At 41.7% G+C, this 16,786-nt stretch overlaps 2 protein-coding genes across 3 annotated transcripts; one reads left to right on the top strand and one right to left on the bottom strand.

Moving 5' to 3' along the window:
* Positions 1–40: 40 nt before the first annotated feature.
* Positions 41–7,613, top strand: ttc34 (tetratricopeptide repeat domain 34). Of its 2 annotated transcripts, XM_037977132.1 has the most exons (9): positions 41–765; positions 1,689–2,367; positions 2,506–3,451; positions 3,635–3,857; positions 4,450–4,642; positions 4,734–4,900; positions 5,465–5,738; positions 6,623–6,837; positions 7,037–7,613. In XM_037977132.1, exons 2-9 carry the CDS (start codon positions 1,758–1,760, stop codon positions 7,574–7,576), a joined length of 3,168 nt encoding a protein of 1,055 aa, XP_037833060.1. In that variant the 5' UTR covers positions 41–765; positions 1,689–1,757; the 3' UTR covers positions 7,577–7,613. The 2 variants fall into 2 exon arrangements, with proteins under 2 accessions (XP_037833060.1, XP_037833059.1); XM_037977131.1 differs by lacking the exon at positions 41–765 and having other exon boundaries at positions 1,685–3,451.
* A 371-nt stretch (positions 7,614–7,984) lies between these two features.
* On the bottom strand, positions 7,985–15,120 carry alas2 (aminolevulinate, delta-, synthase 2). Its single transcript, XM_017417867.3, has 10 exons — positions 14,974–15,120; positions 13,762–14,113; positions 13,578–13,673; positions 13,227–13,449; positions 12,135–12,319; positions 11,736–11,915; positions 11,169–11,333; positions 9,671–9,939; positions 8,579–8,741; positions 7,985–8,368 (listed from the first exon to the last, which is right to left on the bottom strand). The coding sequence occupies exons 2-10, from the start codon at positions 14,090–14,092 to the stop codon at positions 8,205–8,207; spliced, it is 1,776 nt and encodes a 591-aa protein (XP_017273356.1). The 5' UTR covers positions 14,093–14,113; positions 14,974–15,120; the 3' UTR covers positions 7,985–8,204.
* Positions 15,121–16,786: the final 1,666 nt, after the last annotated feature.

Raw genomic sequence — 16,786 nt, 5'->3', positions numbered from 1 at the left:
TTAGCTATTGTTCGGCTTCTTTTTTTTTTTTTTTTTTGCTTTAACAGCTCAGTTTCAGCTTTTTCAGCAAAGTCATTCAGCACAGCATTTTTTCAAGTTTTACATAAAAAATAATTGAAATCGGTGGAAACATTTAATCCTATCCTTGCTGATGAGAAATCTATGATAACAATGAAAATGTTGTTTTTATTAGATTTTTGTGAGACAAGCTTCAGATAAACATAGAAAAGTTATTTAAATAACGTCCCACATGTTCACTTTTTAGTCTAAAATAAAATTAATGTTTTTTTTCTGCCTTGTTCTCTCGCTGGCAGGACTCCTTCATGGTTTTAACGCAAAGAAACTCCTTGAATCGATGTTTGCTTTCCGACTTAAATCCGCCGCGCCGCCTCAGACACGCAGCGGGCCTTTGGCGTTCATGGTTTCCATGACAACCGCCAGAACAACAAGGCGCCTCTCGGGCCGCACGGTTCCGGGAAGACGGGAGGACGAAACCTGGAGCACTTTTACCCACAGGTGGAGCTGATCGCGGTCAGTTAGTTTCCATCTGTCTGTCTGTTTCTTTTTTCTTCGTCGTTGTTCTTGTTTGTTTTGAACAAAAACAAACTGTGTCACTCCTGTTATTTGAGCGGACTCGTGTTGTCATGGCAACCCCGGAACCCGACCCGATTGAATTACAGAGAAGTTTGGCCCGCAGGCTGTCTGCTGATTTGGACCTTCACTCAGAGGGGGGAAAACAACAGATAACACTCTCTACATCTGTTGGTAGGATGTTTTCGTTCATTGTTAAAGCAGGTGAACATAAAGGTTTTGGAAAACACCAAAGCCAAAGAGAAAACAAAAAGAGCTCGAATGTTAACGACGTTTGGCCACACGGGGGCGCCAAAACATCTTTACCACCGGAAAAACTAAACAATAATAATTTATTTGAGAAAATTTAAAAGCATTTCTTTTTTTATTTTATTAGCTTTGCCTTTGTCTGCGCCTACCATGAGTGCAATCTTATTTTATTTAGTAGAAAACAATTGTTGTTGTTGTTCTTCTGTTTATTGTTCTTCTTTTTATTACATTTTAAGGTAACATCTGTCCCTAGTTTGAAATGTTGTTTTACTAAAACAACAACATCAACAACAACAATAATATGAATAATAAAAATAATAATAACATCAGTGTAGTATAATTTCCAATTTTAAAACTTGTTAAAAATTTTGTATATCACTGTTTTTTTTAAAAAATATTTTATTTTTCCTGTAGGACATGCTTGACTAAATATTAAAGCTGAACATCTAGAAACCAACACAAACATGTTAGAAAGGTTTTAATTACATAAGGAAAGTAATTAATCAAATTATAACAAGTTAAATTGCTGCCACGCAAAGAAAACAAAATGATATCAAAGAGTTCTGAAAGGTGTTCTGTGATTTGATGAGTCAAAATTGCCATGTTTTTGGAAATCTTATTAACTACTTCTGAAGACAGGGACTTTCCAGCTTGTCCTCATCAAACGATGTGCAAAGGTCACAGTTCATCGTGGTGTGTGCACAAGTACTCATGCCGTGGAAATACTTGCACATGTGAAAAAGTGCAGTCAAAGCTGAACAACGAAAAGAAATATATACATTTAATGTGAAATCCTTCATTAGTATTGATAACTCTACTCTTTAAATTAATTGTTTTTTTTTAAACAGGGATGTCGGTGTTTTTACTGATTGAACGGCCGCAGAGCGTGCACCAGAAAGCCGGGCTGCTGTCTGATCATGACTGCAGTCAGAGTTTCACAGCTGTGCGCCGATGGGGACACGTTTCTCCGGGGTAGAGACCTGGAGAAGGCCACCTCCCTGTACATGTCTGCCTTCAGGACTCACGCCGTCTCTGCTGTGTCCCACATGAGGAAACTGGACGACCTCAGCCTGGGACAGGTGGTCTCTACCTTAGAAAGTTGGCTGGATGGTAGCGGGGACATACAGCCCAACGGGGGACTCAATAAAGGTCTCGCGGCCGTGTTTCTGTCCACACTGTGCCCCAACAATTTGACAGCCACCATTTTCAAAATGGAGTCTCTTCTTCAGAACGGCGGACACAACTCCGAGGAGATTTGTGCTCGCTGCACGACTCTGCTCGAGGGCAAGCGAAGCCCTCGTCCAGAGGGCCCAACTCGTGTGCTGCTGGAGATAACCCAAGCCTTGGCCTGCTTGTTCTCAGAGCCGCGCGGTTCCACGGGACTCAGACTTTACCTTCAAACGTACCAAAGGAACAAACCAGAAACTGTCAAACTGGTGCAGAGCAGACAAGCTGCACACCTTCCCAGAATAGTGAAGTCCTTTACAGACCAAATAATGCAAACACGCCCCTCTTTGGCATTTGACAGTAAGTGGGCAGAGACAACAAAGGAGCATGATAAATTAGCTATAAAGGACTCCTCTGCAGTTATTGACTTTCTATCAGCTGTCTTGCCTGCTGACAGAGATGTGCAGGAACTTAAAGCAGTGTATTTGTTCTCTTCAGGCCGGTTTGGGGACAGTGCAGAGGCGTACACGGCTCTCCTGCGTCAGGAACAGAACATCCCAGAGAGTGCCACGGACGCTTCGGCCTCTCCTGAGAGGACAGCCAGGCTCCTGACCAGCCGAGCGGCCGCCTGCCTCTCGGCAGGGGGAAGGTCTGCAGAGGAGTGCAGAGATCTGCAGGCGGCGTTTGAGATCCACCCTGCCACGGCCAGGATTCACTTCCAAAGGCTCTTCGCTGATTTAGGTGCGGGGCAGGCTGCTCGCAACCATCTCCGCCAGCAGGCAGAGAGGGGTTTGTCTGCTTTCAGAGAGAGAGTCCTTGGCCGTGCAGACCTGCGAGCCACTGACGGAGTTGAGCTCCTGGACCCTGTGATCTCCGCGTTACGGACTCTTTGCCATTTAGAGGCCGATGGAGGAGGCAGAGAGCTGCGGGTGCGACTGGCTGACTGTCTCCTCCTCAGAGGGGAGCACAAGGAGGCCCTCTCCATCTGCAGCCAGTTAGCTGCTGCCCAGGGACAGCAGAGCTACCAAAACACAGTCCAGGTTCTCTGTGGCTATGCACGACTTCTTTCTGGTGACCACCAGGGGGCATTAGAAGACTTTCAAGCTGTGATCGAACACAACGCCCCCCACCCGTCCAGCTGTGTGCGGGCACTTTGTGGCAGGGGGCTCCTGCGACTGATGGGTGGTTTTAACTATCTCACAGGACTCGACTACGTGACAGCCAGCGTGCTGCATCCTCAGGAAACGGCACTGACTGTGCGCTGCCTGGTGCCGTGGAACCGCCGAGGCCTGCTGGTCACAGTTCTGCTGGAGCAGGGCCGAGTCATGCTGGAGGGGAAAGCAGGGCACAAGTCCAAGTCCGCTTCATCTGAAGACCCCCCGCAATCCAAACGTGAGGGCCAGCTGCAGGCCCCGTCAAAGAGAGAAAACCACACTCAGATAATGTAATTAATATTTACAGATTTTAGCACATAATATCAGGGCGTACAGATGCAGTGTCATATACCCAAATCCATGCACTTCAGACAGGTCATTTAAATCAGATTTTTAGTTCCTAATATATCTTTTTATTAAAAGTTCTACTTCATGTTTTTAGTGCTTTTACCTTTTACTGCTTTTTGCATAAGGACTCCTGCTGGTGTGCAGTCCCTGGCTGCTCTGCTCACAGAGCTGCAGCCCGGCGCCGACGGGCCTCAGATCCTCGCAGCAGACTCCTTGTACCTGCTTGGCCGGGTGGAGGAGGCCTACAGGCTGCTGCTGTCTGTGGGGACCCCCAATCCTCGGGCCCCTGTTCTGGCTCGCCTCGCCCTCCTGCAGCTGCACAGAGGATTCCTGTATGACACCAATCAGGTACTGAAAGGCAATCTAAACTGTATTTAATGCTATACAGGAAAATGTGTTTATTTTTGTTCCCTGTAGTTTTTGTAAATTATTTTTTTATTGCAGCAACTTGGCAAACATAAAACTTGATCTCACAGTTCTGTTTATATTCTGTGCACATTCTGTACGAGAAGCTCAGTGTCGCACCAGCTGACCTGAGAGAGAAGTTATCATCTCACATTTATAAACTCTTTTCCCAGAGATTTGAACATATTTTTGTTAAAAGAAGGAACCAAAATAAGCCATTTACTGCACCTCTACCTAATTTAAGGCGACACAGGCTTCGTCAGATCTGCTAATTCATTCAGATCTGTCATTTCTGATGCAACTCAGGCTTTAAAACCCGCAAAAAGCCAGAGCCAAAATTCAAAACCTGTATATCTTATGGCTTATCTACACATACAAAGCACAGCTGTGTTTCATCTGTATTTGTATTAATCCCTATATGTTCAAAATCAAACAGATCGTTTGAATTTTGTGTTATCTTTAGTTCCTGAAATCACATCTTTTGCAAAAAGAGCTATATATCTAGTGTCTGTTCCTTTTTTTCCCCTCTCTGTAGCTGCTCAAAAAGCTAATAGTGTGCGGCGATACCAGCTGCCTGCGCAGCCTGTTGGCTGTGGCACAAGAGAAGGACCGAGCCGCGCTGCAGAGACACTGCCACTCGGCTGCTAAACGCATCCTGGACGGCTCCAAAGGCGAGAGCTCTGTCAGGGAAGCTGTGGCCTATTTATCCATCGCCATTATGGCCTCTGGTGATTAATGTCTGACCAATGAGCTCTTCGTGTTACTGTTGGTCTCGCAGAGAAGGAAAACTGATGCAGAGATTGGATTTTTTTTTTAAAGGTGGCGACGCAGCAGATTCCCTCCTGGAGAGAGCGAGGTGTTACGTGTTGCTGGGTCAGCGAAAGACAGCCATATTTGATTTCAGTGCCATTTTAAGGGAGAAACCGAAACACATGCATGGCCTCTGTGGAAGAGGATTTACACACCTCATGCTGAATCAGCAAAAGGTATTTTTTTTAGTGAAACACTGTCAGCACCTACAGTTCCTCAGGCAACACTTAATTAAACCTGATTTCTACAACATTTTAACAGGATGATAATAAAACAGTTTCAAACTAAACAATAAAACAATTTGATACTCCTGAAAGTGTAAAAATGGATTATTTCAAACCATAAATATAAGTAAATGAAGCAATAAACTGAATATTAATAGCTGTTAAACAGGAAATAATAACTTGATTTTGTTCTTAGGAGAGGGCTTGAAAAATGTTGGTATTCACAGACTGAAATTGTTGTCAAGTTATTTGGAGTAATGTATAAATTTAAATTTAATGTATAAATTTATTTATTTTTTAGTCTCTCTGACCATCTGATTTGATAATAAATATTCAGATTCCTTCTAATTTTGAGCTAAACAACAACAAAATAAATGTATTTGGGAGAAAAATATTCATTAGAAGTGACTGCAAATAAGTGTAAACTGCTGATGTTAAGCTGGCCGACATTTACCAGAAAACAAATACAGTGTGGGCTGTAAAAATGTTTTTATGTTCTTTTTCCCGCCTCCTTAGGAGTGCATTCAGGATGTCCTCGCCGCACTTCAGATAAACACTGACATCGTCATCAAAGAGGTCCTGTCCCTGAAGGACAGGGCCCGGAAGCTGCTCTGCGATTGGCTGCATCATTTCTGTCGCACAAACCTGTCAGACACCGTGACCGCCAACTCGGTTCCCTGCCACGAAGAGCAGCTCCGAGACGCTTTTACAATCGGTGGAGCTTTGTTGAGGACTGACAGCAGAGACCCACGGTGGCATCTTCTTTACGTGGATACACTCTTGGCGAAAGGTGGGATGAGATTTTAATAAAAGTTGTAAACAGACACGGATACATTTGTCGGTACTCTTGCAGCTCATTGAAACAAAGCTTCATTTCTTGTGGTAATGGATTCCATTAAAACCAAGTCTGATGCATTTCTGCATCATTTAGTATGTAACAGAATAAACAAACAAAAAAGAAGGGATTTGTTTTACAAAGATGTGCTAAATAGTATGGACAGATTTCTTGGTACCCTTAAGGAAGCTATTAATTTGCATCATAGTCATGTTTCAAACTAAATGTTTGATCTTAATTAGATTCACAGGCCCCTACAAGCTTTTTATTCAGTCTATTTAAAGGGGACAAACATGCTTGGTGAGAGCAAAGGTGAGAGCTGACTGAGGAGCTCAGAGACAAGATTAAAGGTTACAAAAGCATCTCCAAGCAGCTTCATGTTCCTGTCACCACAGCTGCTAATATTATTAAAAAACGATAACGTCATGGGACTGTAGTCAACCTCCCAGGATGTGGATGCAAGGGAAAATGCAACCCCGGGTTGATCAGATGTGTAGTGCAAATGGCAGAAAAAGAGCCAAGAGAACCATCCAAAACCATTCCAAAAATATTAGATCCAGGAGTGCTCCACTGTTGACAGAAAAAACACAACAAAGCCACACAACAATTCACCAAAATGCATGTTGACAAGCCCCAAAGTTTCTGGGACTGATGAGACAAAACTGGAGCTTTTTGGCCAATAACATCAGCTGTGTTTTTAGTGTACCGACAAATTTGTCCCCAAGTGTAAATAAGAGGTGTTGACTTAGATTGGGTAGAGTTGATAAGAGAAATATTGCATCTAATTCATCCTATTAACGATGATCCTGACTCCTTCTGTTCTGGTCCATATGCTCCAGGTGAATTTAAGGCCGCCAGCACCCATCTTTGCCAAGTATTTGGCCAAGAACCAAGAGACGCGGTGGCCCAGGCTCGACTGGGAGTGGTGGAGGCCTGGCAGCAGAACTACTGCAGCGCCACTCGCAGGCTCAGTAAAGTGATCGAGAAGGAGTCGTCCAGCTTGGACTTTTTGCTGGCCCTGATCCCATTTAATCAACGAAAATGCACGGCACAGGTAAGCTTAGGAGCAGGGATCCCAGATGCAGAACTGAATCTGTGCCATCGGCAGAGTTATTAGTACTGGCTGAGACAAGATAAGTTTTATGTTTACAGCAACTTTGTATTTAAAGACAGCGGGAACATGGGAAAACATGAACTCACCAAATAACAGAATAATGAATTTTATTTTAGTTTTTAACTTTGCACCGTAACAGGCAGCGGCGCAGGAGGCCAGCGGTGTGTCGTCAGCTGGTCAGTGGGATCAGGCCCTCGCTCTCCTGACTGTGGCCGTGAAAGCTGCGGGTGATCACAAACTGCTGTACCTTCGCCAGCGGGCTGCCTGCTTTTCACAGCTGGGCTTACACGAGCAGGCCGTAGCCGACCTCGACAGGGTTATCCGGAGACACGGGGACTCCAGCTGCTCAGACGACCTTAAAATCCGTGCAGAAGACCTGTGCCGGCGAGGTCGCAGCCTGGTGCTTTGCTCCAGAGAGGGGGCAGCTCTGGAGGACTTCAGCCAGGCCTTGAGTCTCCACAGGATGCAGATGGTCCAGTGTGCCGAGGCCGGCCCGGGGCGGCTGCACCTGGCTGAATGCTTTCTGCGAGGGGCGCTGCAGCGCTACGAAGAGCAGCAGCTCAGCGAAGCATGGAGGCTGATCGAATGCGGCCTCGCTGTGGACGGTGAAAACGCAGAGCTGCGTAGACTGAGGGCAAGAGTCAAACGGGAAGCAACTGGGCCTTGCAACATCAACTAGCACCGATCGTTAAAGAGTCATAAAACAAGACCTCAAACAAAGCCAATAGTGTAATCATGTCTGTAGGAAGAAAAATCAAACTGATTAAAATCTTCCATCGTTTTATAGAATAAATCATGGTTCTTGAGGTCACATTGCTTTGGTTCAGTTTAGCTTTGTACACAACAGTGTTTGTGAGCAATTAACATCTTTATATTTATGTAATTTGTAATATAAGATGAATATATGAATAGTAAACAAACTCAACAGCACATTCAGTCAACTTGTCAGTGTTCACATTCACCAGGAAATTAAATATTAAAAACAAACACAGAATCTATGTTTTTTACTATATGAGCTAAATCAACACTGCAACACTGAATATTTTATCTCACACTGTCACACCTTGATAAGAGATTTAAGAAAGTGTCAAATGTGCAGGTTTTATGCTTTTAAAATGCAAGAGGCATTTCTTTAATCATATTCATGACAGCAAACACACTCAGAATGCTGGAATACAGAAACAAACATAATCAAAAACTGGAATATAGTCTTTAAAATATGTCAGTGTGTTCAAATTCCTGGAACTAAAGTAGGACTCATTCATTCAAGTTACGTTTTTACTGTTTGTCTAACTTATTCTTCGGTGTTAAGCTAACACAGTGATGTACTGTGGCTCCATGTTGCCGAAGTAGGACTTCTCCCACTCACTCATGAGGTCAAAGTGCAGCGGGCGGTCGCAGAAGGTGCAGGAAGCCGTGGCCGGGACGTTGAGGGGGAGACCCACCTCCTGCCACACCTCCACCAGTTTACCTGCCAGAAACAAAAACAAACTTTTAAAACTTCAATTCGGCTCATTTTTGGTCTGCACAAGCAAGGATTATAGTGTTGAATAACAAGAAGTATTCGTAAAACTTGTTTGATATTTTGTGTCGCGTTGTTTCACAAATGATGAGATCAATTAAGATGATCACATATTTAAAACGTAAACCGTTATTATCAGTATTAGACTCCCAGACTCACCCACAAAGTACTCCATCATGTCGGGGTTGTGATGGGGAGACGGAGCCAGGCGCAGCAGCTCCTCACCGCGAGGTACTGTGGGGTAGTTGATGGCCTGGACGTAGATGTTGTGCCTCTCCAACATGATGTCACACACCTTGGAGTTCAGCTCGGCATTCCCAACCTGGAACGAGAAAGGTGACATTGACTCTTTAAGTGGATAAATTTATCCAGCAGGTTCAGCTTGTGCCTGCATGACTCAAAGATAACACTGTACCTGATGCAGTCTGTGGAATAAGAAAAAATGACATCTGAGGCCTTAAGTTTAGTTAAATTAAATAACCTAACAGAAACCAGTGAGTATCACAGTAAAACAACAGCCCAGTTTCAAAGAAATGAGTCAAAAATTACAATTAAAATTTAAATTAGAGACACTAAATAGCTTATAAGGAAGAAAAACGACCAACCGTGTAGGTAGTCCAATGCTATATATTTATTTTTATCCAGATAAGTTGCTTTTTTAGGTGCATTAAAAGATCACAAACATACACAAGATTGCTGTGTGTTTGATAATTTTTTGTAATTATGTACCATCTTGATCATGTTTTCCTTAAAAAAAGATACTAATCTCAAGGGACTTTCTGGTTAAATAACAATAAAATAAAATAAAAAAAATAAGAATGAATATAACTAAAAGTTTAGACTAGATTGTGTTCATATCAGTGTAATAAACTTAAAGCTCAAGACTCTGTCACATCTGTTCTGTAGGAAACAAAACAACTTGTCAATTTTAAAATAAATGTGGTGACCTCTAATGACGAGATACTCGGATGTAAATCTTCTTATCAAATATACAAGTAGTTAATGTAGAACGAGGCAGAATTTAAAATATAATTACACTTCTACAGGATTAAGACAGACAACAGTTAATTATTTTACTGTAACATAATGAAATATTTTGAAAATTGTTCTTTACATGCAAAAGCCTTGTGCCGTTTATTTGTCTTAAGCTTTTAATGTAAAGTGGTTTATTGATATTTAGTGTTTTTTTTGTCATTTAGCGCTGATAAGACAAAGACATTGTACAGTGCAAGCCTGTAGTAAGTGTCCTACCCGTATGGGGATGATGTGGCTGGGGCAGTTGACCACCGGCAGGCCTTTGTCCATCAGCAGCTGCCTCATGTGTTTCACGTTCCTCTGGTGGGCTCGGCGCAGCACCTGGCCTTCAGGGCTCTTCAGGACCCGGACGGACTCCAGGGCCCCGGACAGGACCATCGGGGGCAGAGCTGTGGTGAAGATGAAGCCGGCGGCGTAGGAGCGCACCGTGTCCACCAGGGCGGCGCTGCTGGCAACGTAGCCCCCCACACAACCAAAGGCTTTACCTGGAGAGGCGAGAGTGTGTTTGAGCTGAGGTACTGAGTGGTTATCAGTCACAAAATGTACATTTACTCAAATAATATTGTCATTTGCTGAGGTCTTTTTAAACTTGAAGACACTAAATAATATAAAACATCCCAGCATCTAAGTGCAGGAACATGTTTTTCTTATTTTGTCTTTTGTAGTTTAGACTAAATCAGTTTTTGAAATTATATTACTCCTGCTGTTGTTTGTTTTCAGTTTAATTGAGTTGAAAAAGAAGTTATAAATTGATCAAAAATTGTTTATTTTTTGAATGTCACATCATTACACTGGCATAAAATCTTAAACTGAAGCTAAATATACGTTATCGAATCTTCAGTATTTACAGCTAACACTTAAAAATCTTTATTTTATAATAAAATTTGGAGGTTAGCGAAACAATTTTATTATTCTTGCAATTCAGACAAAGCATGCTTTTGCCTTATTTCATGGGTTACTTGTACAGAACATTTTGAAACTTAACACATAATAACTAGACTTTGTTTTGTCCTAAAATACATGGATTTATCAAGCTATACAGTAGTATAGTAGTAAGTATATTTTTCTCCAAATAAATCAGTTTATCCAATCTTTAGTCATAGGAAAGTGCTACTTTTTATTCAGTAAGCAGGAACTATTGTGAATTCAAGTTTTTTTATTTGACAAACTATAATTTGTTTGCAATTTTTAATCTAACAATCAGTTGAAATCCAATAGTTAAATCTCTATAAGACTCTATAAAACATATTTGTCATTCTGAGTTCATTTCGAGGTATTTTTCTTTATCTAAAACCCTACAGTTGTCCTTAAGTGACACACAGCTCTGAAGTGCACGAGAGTTTTATCAGCGAAGCCAGAGAGGGAGGAGAACCGACACCCTGCTGATAAAACTTCTCCTCTGATGAAAGCTCATCCCTGATCAGCAGATCGTACGTGGAGAGGGTTATTGCAGCCATTTTGGCTTCGTGACAGCTTCAGTTTGTGCACAAGTGGCTTCACTTGACAGATGAGCCAACAGGAATAAGCCAAGTAATCCCTGAGGGTTTGAAGCTGTTTGCCTTGCCTCTGACGGAAGGACATTTCAGAGGATGACTGGTGTGAAAGTCTGGGAATAGATTTCTTTGTTCATAACAAAAAAGCGAAAAGCAAATCCCTTGAATTGCTTCTAAATTTATGATGCAAGACAGCAGGATCTCCTTCTGAACCAACTCACCTAAGGTCCCCGAAACGATGTCGATCTTGTGCATGATGTTGTCTCTTTCACCCACTCCGGCTCCGTGGGCTCCGTACAGACCCACAGCGTGAACTTCATCAACAAACGTCAGGCCTCCGTAACGATGAGCGACATCACACAGCTCTTCTAAAGGACATATGGCTCCTGACAGAACAACATGATATACTGTAATTAGCACTGTCTATACGTGAACATTAGCTGTAAATATCACTTTGTATCTGCCCATAAATACTCTACACTTATAAAATATCAACATCTATGGGTGAAATAATAAAATAATCTGTTTGAATCAAGCCCTGATGGTCAAACTGTTATAGAAAATAATATTTCTGATAGACTATAAGATATTTAGAGTTCACAAAGGCCATAATGAAAGAGGACTTGACATCTAATAATAATAAAGTCTGAAAATTAGCCTCACAAGTCTATTTTTTAGTGTCCTGATTCTTGCTTTGTGAGATGCTTGAACAAACAGTATTTATATGTTTTCTGAATTAATTCTATTGTATCAGAAACAAACAAAAAAAACCCACAAAAACGCCTCACCGTCCATTGAGTGCACGGTCTCAAATGCCACTATTTTGGGTGTCTTTTGGTCTGAGCGCTGCAGCAGCTCCTCCAGGTGTCGACTGTCATTGTGGCGGAAAATGAAGCGTTTGGCTCCGCTGTTCCTGATGCCCTGAATCATCGAGGCGTGGTTCCCTGCATCCGAGTAGATCTCGCAGCCTGTATGACACAGAGAACATGTCATGAAACATGGAGACTTGACTTCTGTCTATCAGGCATGAGATAAAATACAATGTTTATCTTTTTTTTTCCAGGATTTTTGCAGCTTGGGAAAGGTACCCTTTAAAAATGGTGCAAAAACATGTACTAATGCAGTTTCTAATAACCATCACCCGAGTTATCAACGTGACTTGTGTTTTGTTTTTCATCAGTATTTACCAGGAAGCATTTTAGCCAGAGTGAAGAGGGTTGAGTCGTTTGCGACGAAGCAGGAGGAGAACACCAAAGCTGCATCTTTCTGGTGCAGCTGAGCCAACTCCTTCTCCAGAGACACGTGGAAGTTACTGGTTCCAGAGATGTTCCTGGTGCCGCCTGCTCCCGCGCCATGCTTCTCCAGGGCTTCTCTGAGGACGGCAAGGCACAAACAGCAGTCTGACCCAGATAATCTATGCCAAGACACGCTTAACGGCAAAACTTTTCATTTTTATGCAAGGGGTTCTCGCAATTTCTGTAAACGTGGGTGTCTAACTGTCATTTTTAATTTGGCACACTGGAATACATTTTGTTTCTTTTTTAGTTTTCCTGTGGGTTAGGGTAGTGTTGCCTTAGTTGCGTTGTTTTGCCATTACAGATTCTAGCTCTCCTCACCACTTGTTTCTTATTCTTAATCAGCACACTTGCTGCCATTTACTGAATCTACCAATCCCCCCCTTTTGTCTACATATACTCTTTGGTTTCCCGTTTGGCCCTTTTGCTTCAGTTTAGTTATCAAAGTCTTCCCTTTGATCCTGAGCTTTTGGTTTCTTTTAACAGTTTGTGACACCAAACGAAACTGCAATGAGGTCAGTAGTTTTAAGATGTGCTCAGAACACCTACAGCTTCCCTTAATTAGGTTTAGGAAAATATGAGTTTGGGCTAGAAATATATATATGCTTACTGAAAAAAAGAAATCAGATTTTTTGTTAACACACTTTTCAAGGATGTATTGGTTATAGTCTGGTGATGAGTGATGTCACCAGTGGGAAACATTTGGTTAAGGTCTCAGACTTGGAAGTTCAGGTCTGAGTTGGCCTCCTCTGAGCAGCTAAAGATTCATGTTAAAGAGCTGAACTGAGCAAAAAAACTCTTGTCATTTCTCGAGCCCCTTGCTGTGAAGCCCGACACATCCACATTTCAATTTGCACCTCATATCATTTATTAGCCTCTTCAACATGCAAGTCCTCTTCACTAAACGAACTTTGTCTCATCTGTCTGAAACCATTATTCGCACCCAGAGAACCTAACCGACGTGTAAAGATTTTAGATCATTGCCTGATGGCACTGAGGACCCTCGGGTGGCGGCTCATCCCCAGATAGTCGTTGCTGCACCACACTGACACCTGGGAGCCCTCTCTTCCAGTGACGGAGTAATCCTCAGCGAAGGGGAAGGTCGTGGCGCTCCTGTTCACTGTCTTGAAGACTCTGTATGTGTGATCCTCCTTCTTCTCAGCAATCTTCTCGACGAAGAAACGATCGTAGTCGTAACTGGGGCCAACTGCATTAAAGATCATAGTGAGATGAAATCAGCTGCAGGACACCAAAGCATCAGTTTTTTTTTGTTTTCCAGGGTTTGATCATATTGTAGAAGCACTATGGTCTCTGTGTTGTGATAATAAACCTTACCCATGTTGTCTGTGAGGAGGTGGGTGACGCCGTTGGCTTGAGCTGGTGTCAGAAACACAGAATCTTTGAGACCTTTCAACAGAGTGCTCATCAGACCTGAGAAGAGGTAACAAATTGCTCTGTGAGTGGATGACAGATATTTGCGACCTGTCCCCGCTCAGAGCTGGTTACTAATCTTTCATACCTTCCTGGACGTCCTCCTGCACCTCGGGGCTAGCCTGGACCATCCCAATCTGAGAGGTGACAAAAGGGCAGCCCTTCGATGCAGAAACGGCCACCTGGGTGGCCGTCTGAGCAAACAGACGCTTCTGGTCCACTGTGGTAGAGTGGGGACTTTTGGTTTCGGCCGGTGAGGAGGTCAGTTTGGCCTCCAGGGAGGCTGCGGCGCTCACGCTGATCTGGCGAGCGATGATGGGGCATTGGTCAGCCAGAGACAGGAGGGAAGCTCCGGTTCTTCTCAGAGCTGGCTTTGGGACAGCCCTCAGAAAGGGGCAGTGGTGAAGGAAGGCAGCCATGGTAATAAAGCTGTTCTTACCCTGAGAAAAAAAAATGAGTCAGGGAATTTCAATTTCATCTATTTCTGCAAAAAACTACTTTTTAAAACTGATTGGATTTAAGTTTGTTTGAATAGATTTCTTATAGTAATATTTTCCTTTCAGGTAAACAGCATTCACCATTTTGAAAGTGTACAAATTTCTCCTTGCAAACAAAAACAAACTCAAATATCATCCCATTACGATGACGGGGGTATGGCTGAACTTGTCAGTAGACAGTAATGGTTTAGTTGAGCTTCAGAGAGCAGAGGGGCTGTATTCGAGGGCGTGTCGTGTGGCTGCAGCTTATCTTTACTCCGCAGGAGCTCAACAGCCATCCTGACAGACATCACCAGCTGATTACTGCAACACCCACCCAATATTCTTATTTTCCACCTCTGTTGTTAAAATGTTGATGGCAGAGAAGGAAAAACAAAAGTCCGACACAATACTCTGCAATTTCACGACCAATCTCTGACCTGACTCAACAATCACCGACCACTGTTTTATTCTGCTGATCAGCATCTTTCTGTGTAATTAAATTGAAAAAATGATGATTTTTACTATCTGTTGTGGTCAGCCAATAAAGCAATTCTTGGGGTTTGTGGCTTTTTCGTGAGTTTGGATGTTTTCTTTTTTTGATTCTCAGTCTCTTAAGCCACCATCTCAACATTGCAATCAGGTCAAATTTTCTGTTTGTATTAGGATGATTGCATAAAATGTATCTAGACACAAATATAAAAACAACCTCAAGCTAATATTGAGTCAGCGTGCAAAGAACAAACTCACAAATCATGATTCTAATTTCCTTAAAAAGTCCAAATCCTGTTAGGAAATGTGATAATGATAACAGGGAGGCTCACCTGTTGACCTGCACTGAGGACGAACGTCAGAACAGCGAACAGACAGAGCGTCAGGACGCGTCGGTTCCTAATGGTCAGATGTTGGAGTGAATCGTGCAGTCATCTGCGCCCCCGCCCCTCCGAAGTGACGTGTGGAGCTCCACCTGAGGGGCACGGGTGGGGTGATGTTTGCGTCCGAGTGGGAGGTGCAAAGATGTTGATAGGGTTCATTTAAAGTTCTGAGAAGGCCTCACAGGAGCCTGACTTAAAGTGATAATGAATAAAGTAACGATTGGAGCTTTTTGTGTCAGCTAAGACTGAAAGACTGAAAATAATCTGTTTTTATGTCATCCTACTAACCTCTTCTTCAAATATGCAAATATTTACTGTAGTAACATTCAGATTTTCATAAAATGTTCAACAATTTTTAACCTGTTTCATCTCCCTTTAGTGAAATAATTTTACTTCCAGAATTTCTGAAACAACTTTTATCCACAGAAAAGAGTTTGGTAGAAAGTAAAATGCATTTCTCTGAACTCCACACGGGTTAGTTTAGTCTCAAACAGTGTTTCACTGTTACTTTAACTTATAACATTTGAATAGTATAATTATTTTTTATTATTTACACCACATAGTTTTCTTTAGGTAACTTAATTTTTGCTATTTGACTCAAAAATGATTGTTTTTTTCTTTATTTGAAATAAAAATTAAGCCAGAATCTGAAAACCTTGGTGATGTAAGATTGTTAAAACACACTGAACTGGATCATTTTTGTTGTCAATCAGAAATATTAATCTATAATTAAAAAAAAAAAACTGTGTGTGAGTTATTCTGTGGGTTTTAGGAAAAATGGAAATAAAGTTTGCTTAAACAGAAAGGCTGTGAAACAAACCAGACCGTCTGTGTTTCTGATGGGTGCTGTAAAAAAAGGTTGCTTGATTCATCAGTAAACTCACTTTTTGGGATTGATTGGTTAATATAGTTTATTTCAAACAGGTTAAAACAAATAACAAAATAGAACAAGGAGAGAAGAAATAAATGAAAAGTGAAAAACACACCAAAGTCAGAAAGAGAAAGAAAACAGTTGATAATAAGCTTTCCTCTCTTTATCTGAAAGGAAGTAGGAAGAAGTGGTTTGTAATGATAAGTTAATAATGTGGGTTAGTGGTTTAGAAATCTCATCAATGACCTTTTTTTTTTTACTATTGCCACATTTATTTAATTATAATCAGTGGATGTTTTGTTTTTGCAATTATTTAAATGATCTTTAACTTATTTTTCATTAACAGGTTTAACAATCATTTCTTTTTATTACATTACATCATTTAGTGTCACTGGATCATACATTTCTGCTGCTAGTTTTGGTCCAACTGTTACAAACTATTTCATCTGTGTTATAGATTACCCTTTCCCATAAAATACTCTGTATAATTAATTAAAGTTAATTCTGATTATACTGTTTAATATTTCCGACATGCCCTTTATAATACTCTTTACAAATTTGCATATTTGTTAATTTTTTCATACCTCATATTCATCTTCTGCCTCTTTAGTTCTATGTTGAATAAATCTCCATATCGTGTATTTTTCTTTTTTCTTTCTTCAGTCCCTTTGACATCCACAGATTATTATTGTGCCTTTATTTTCTTATCATGAAGCATCTTAAATATTCTCAGAAACTCCTCCTGTGCCTTATTAACATTGTTTTCTTTATATCTTAACTTCCCGTCTTGCTGCAGATCATTTTGAAGTGCATCCATGAGCTCTTCTGTCCTGACCCCTCCTGTAAGGATCCATCTTGTTCTGGTTATTCCTCATGCAGCTACAGTTATAG

This window comes from Kryptolebias marmoratus, linkage group LG8 (genome assembly GCF_001649575.2).
Source record: "Kryptolebias marmoratus isolate JLee-2015 linkage group LG8, ASM164957v2, whole genome shotgun sequence".
NCBI lineage: Eukaryota > Metazoa > Chordata > Actinopteri > Cyprinodontiformes > Rivulidae > Kryptolebias > Kryptolebias marmoratus.
This window is presented reverse-complemented; position numbering and strand designations above follow the sequence as displayed.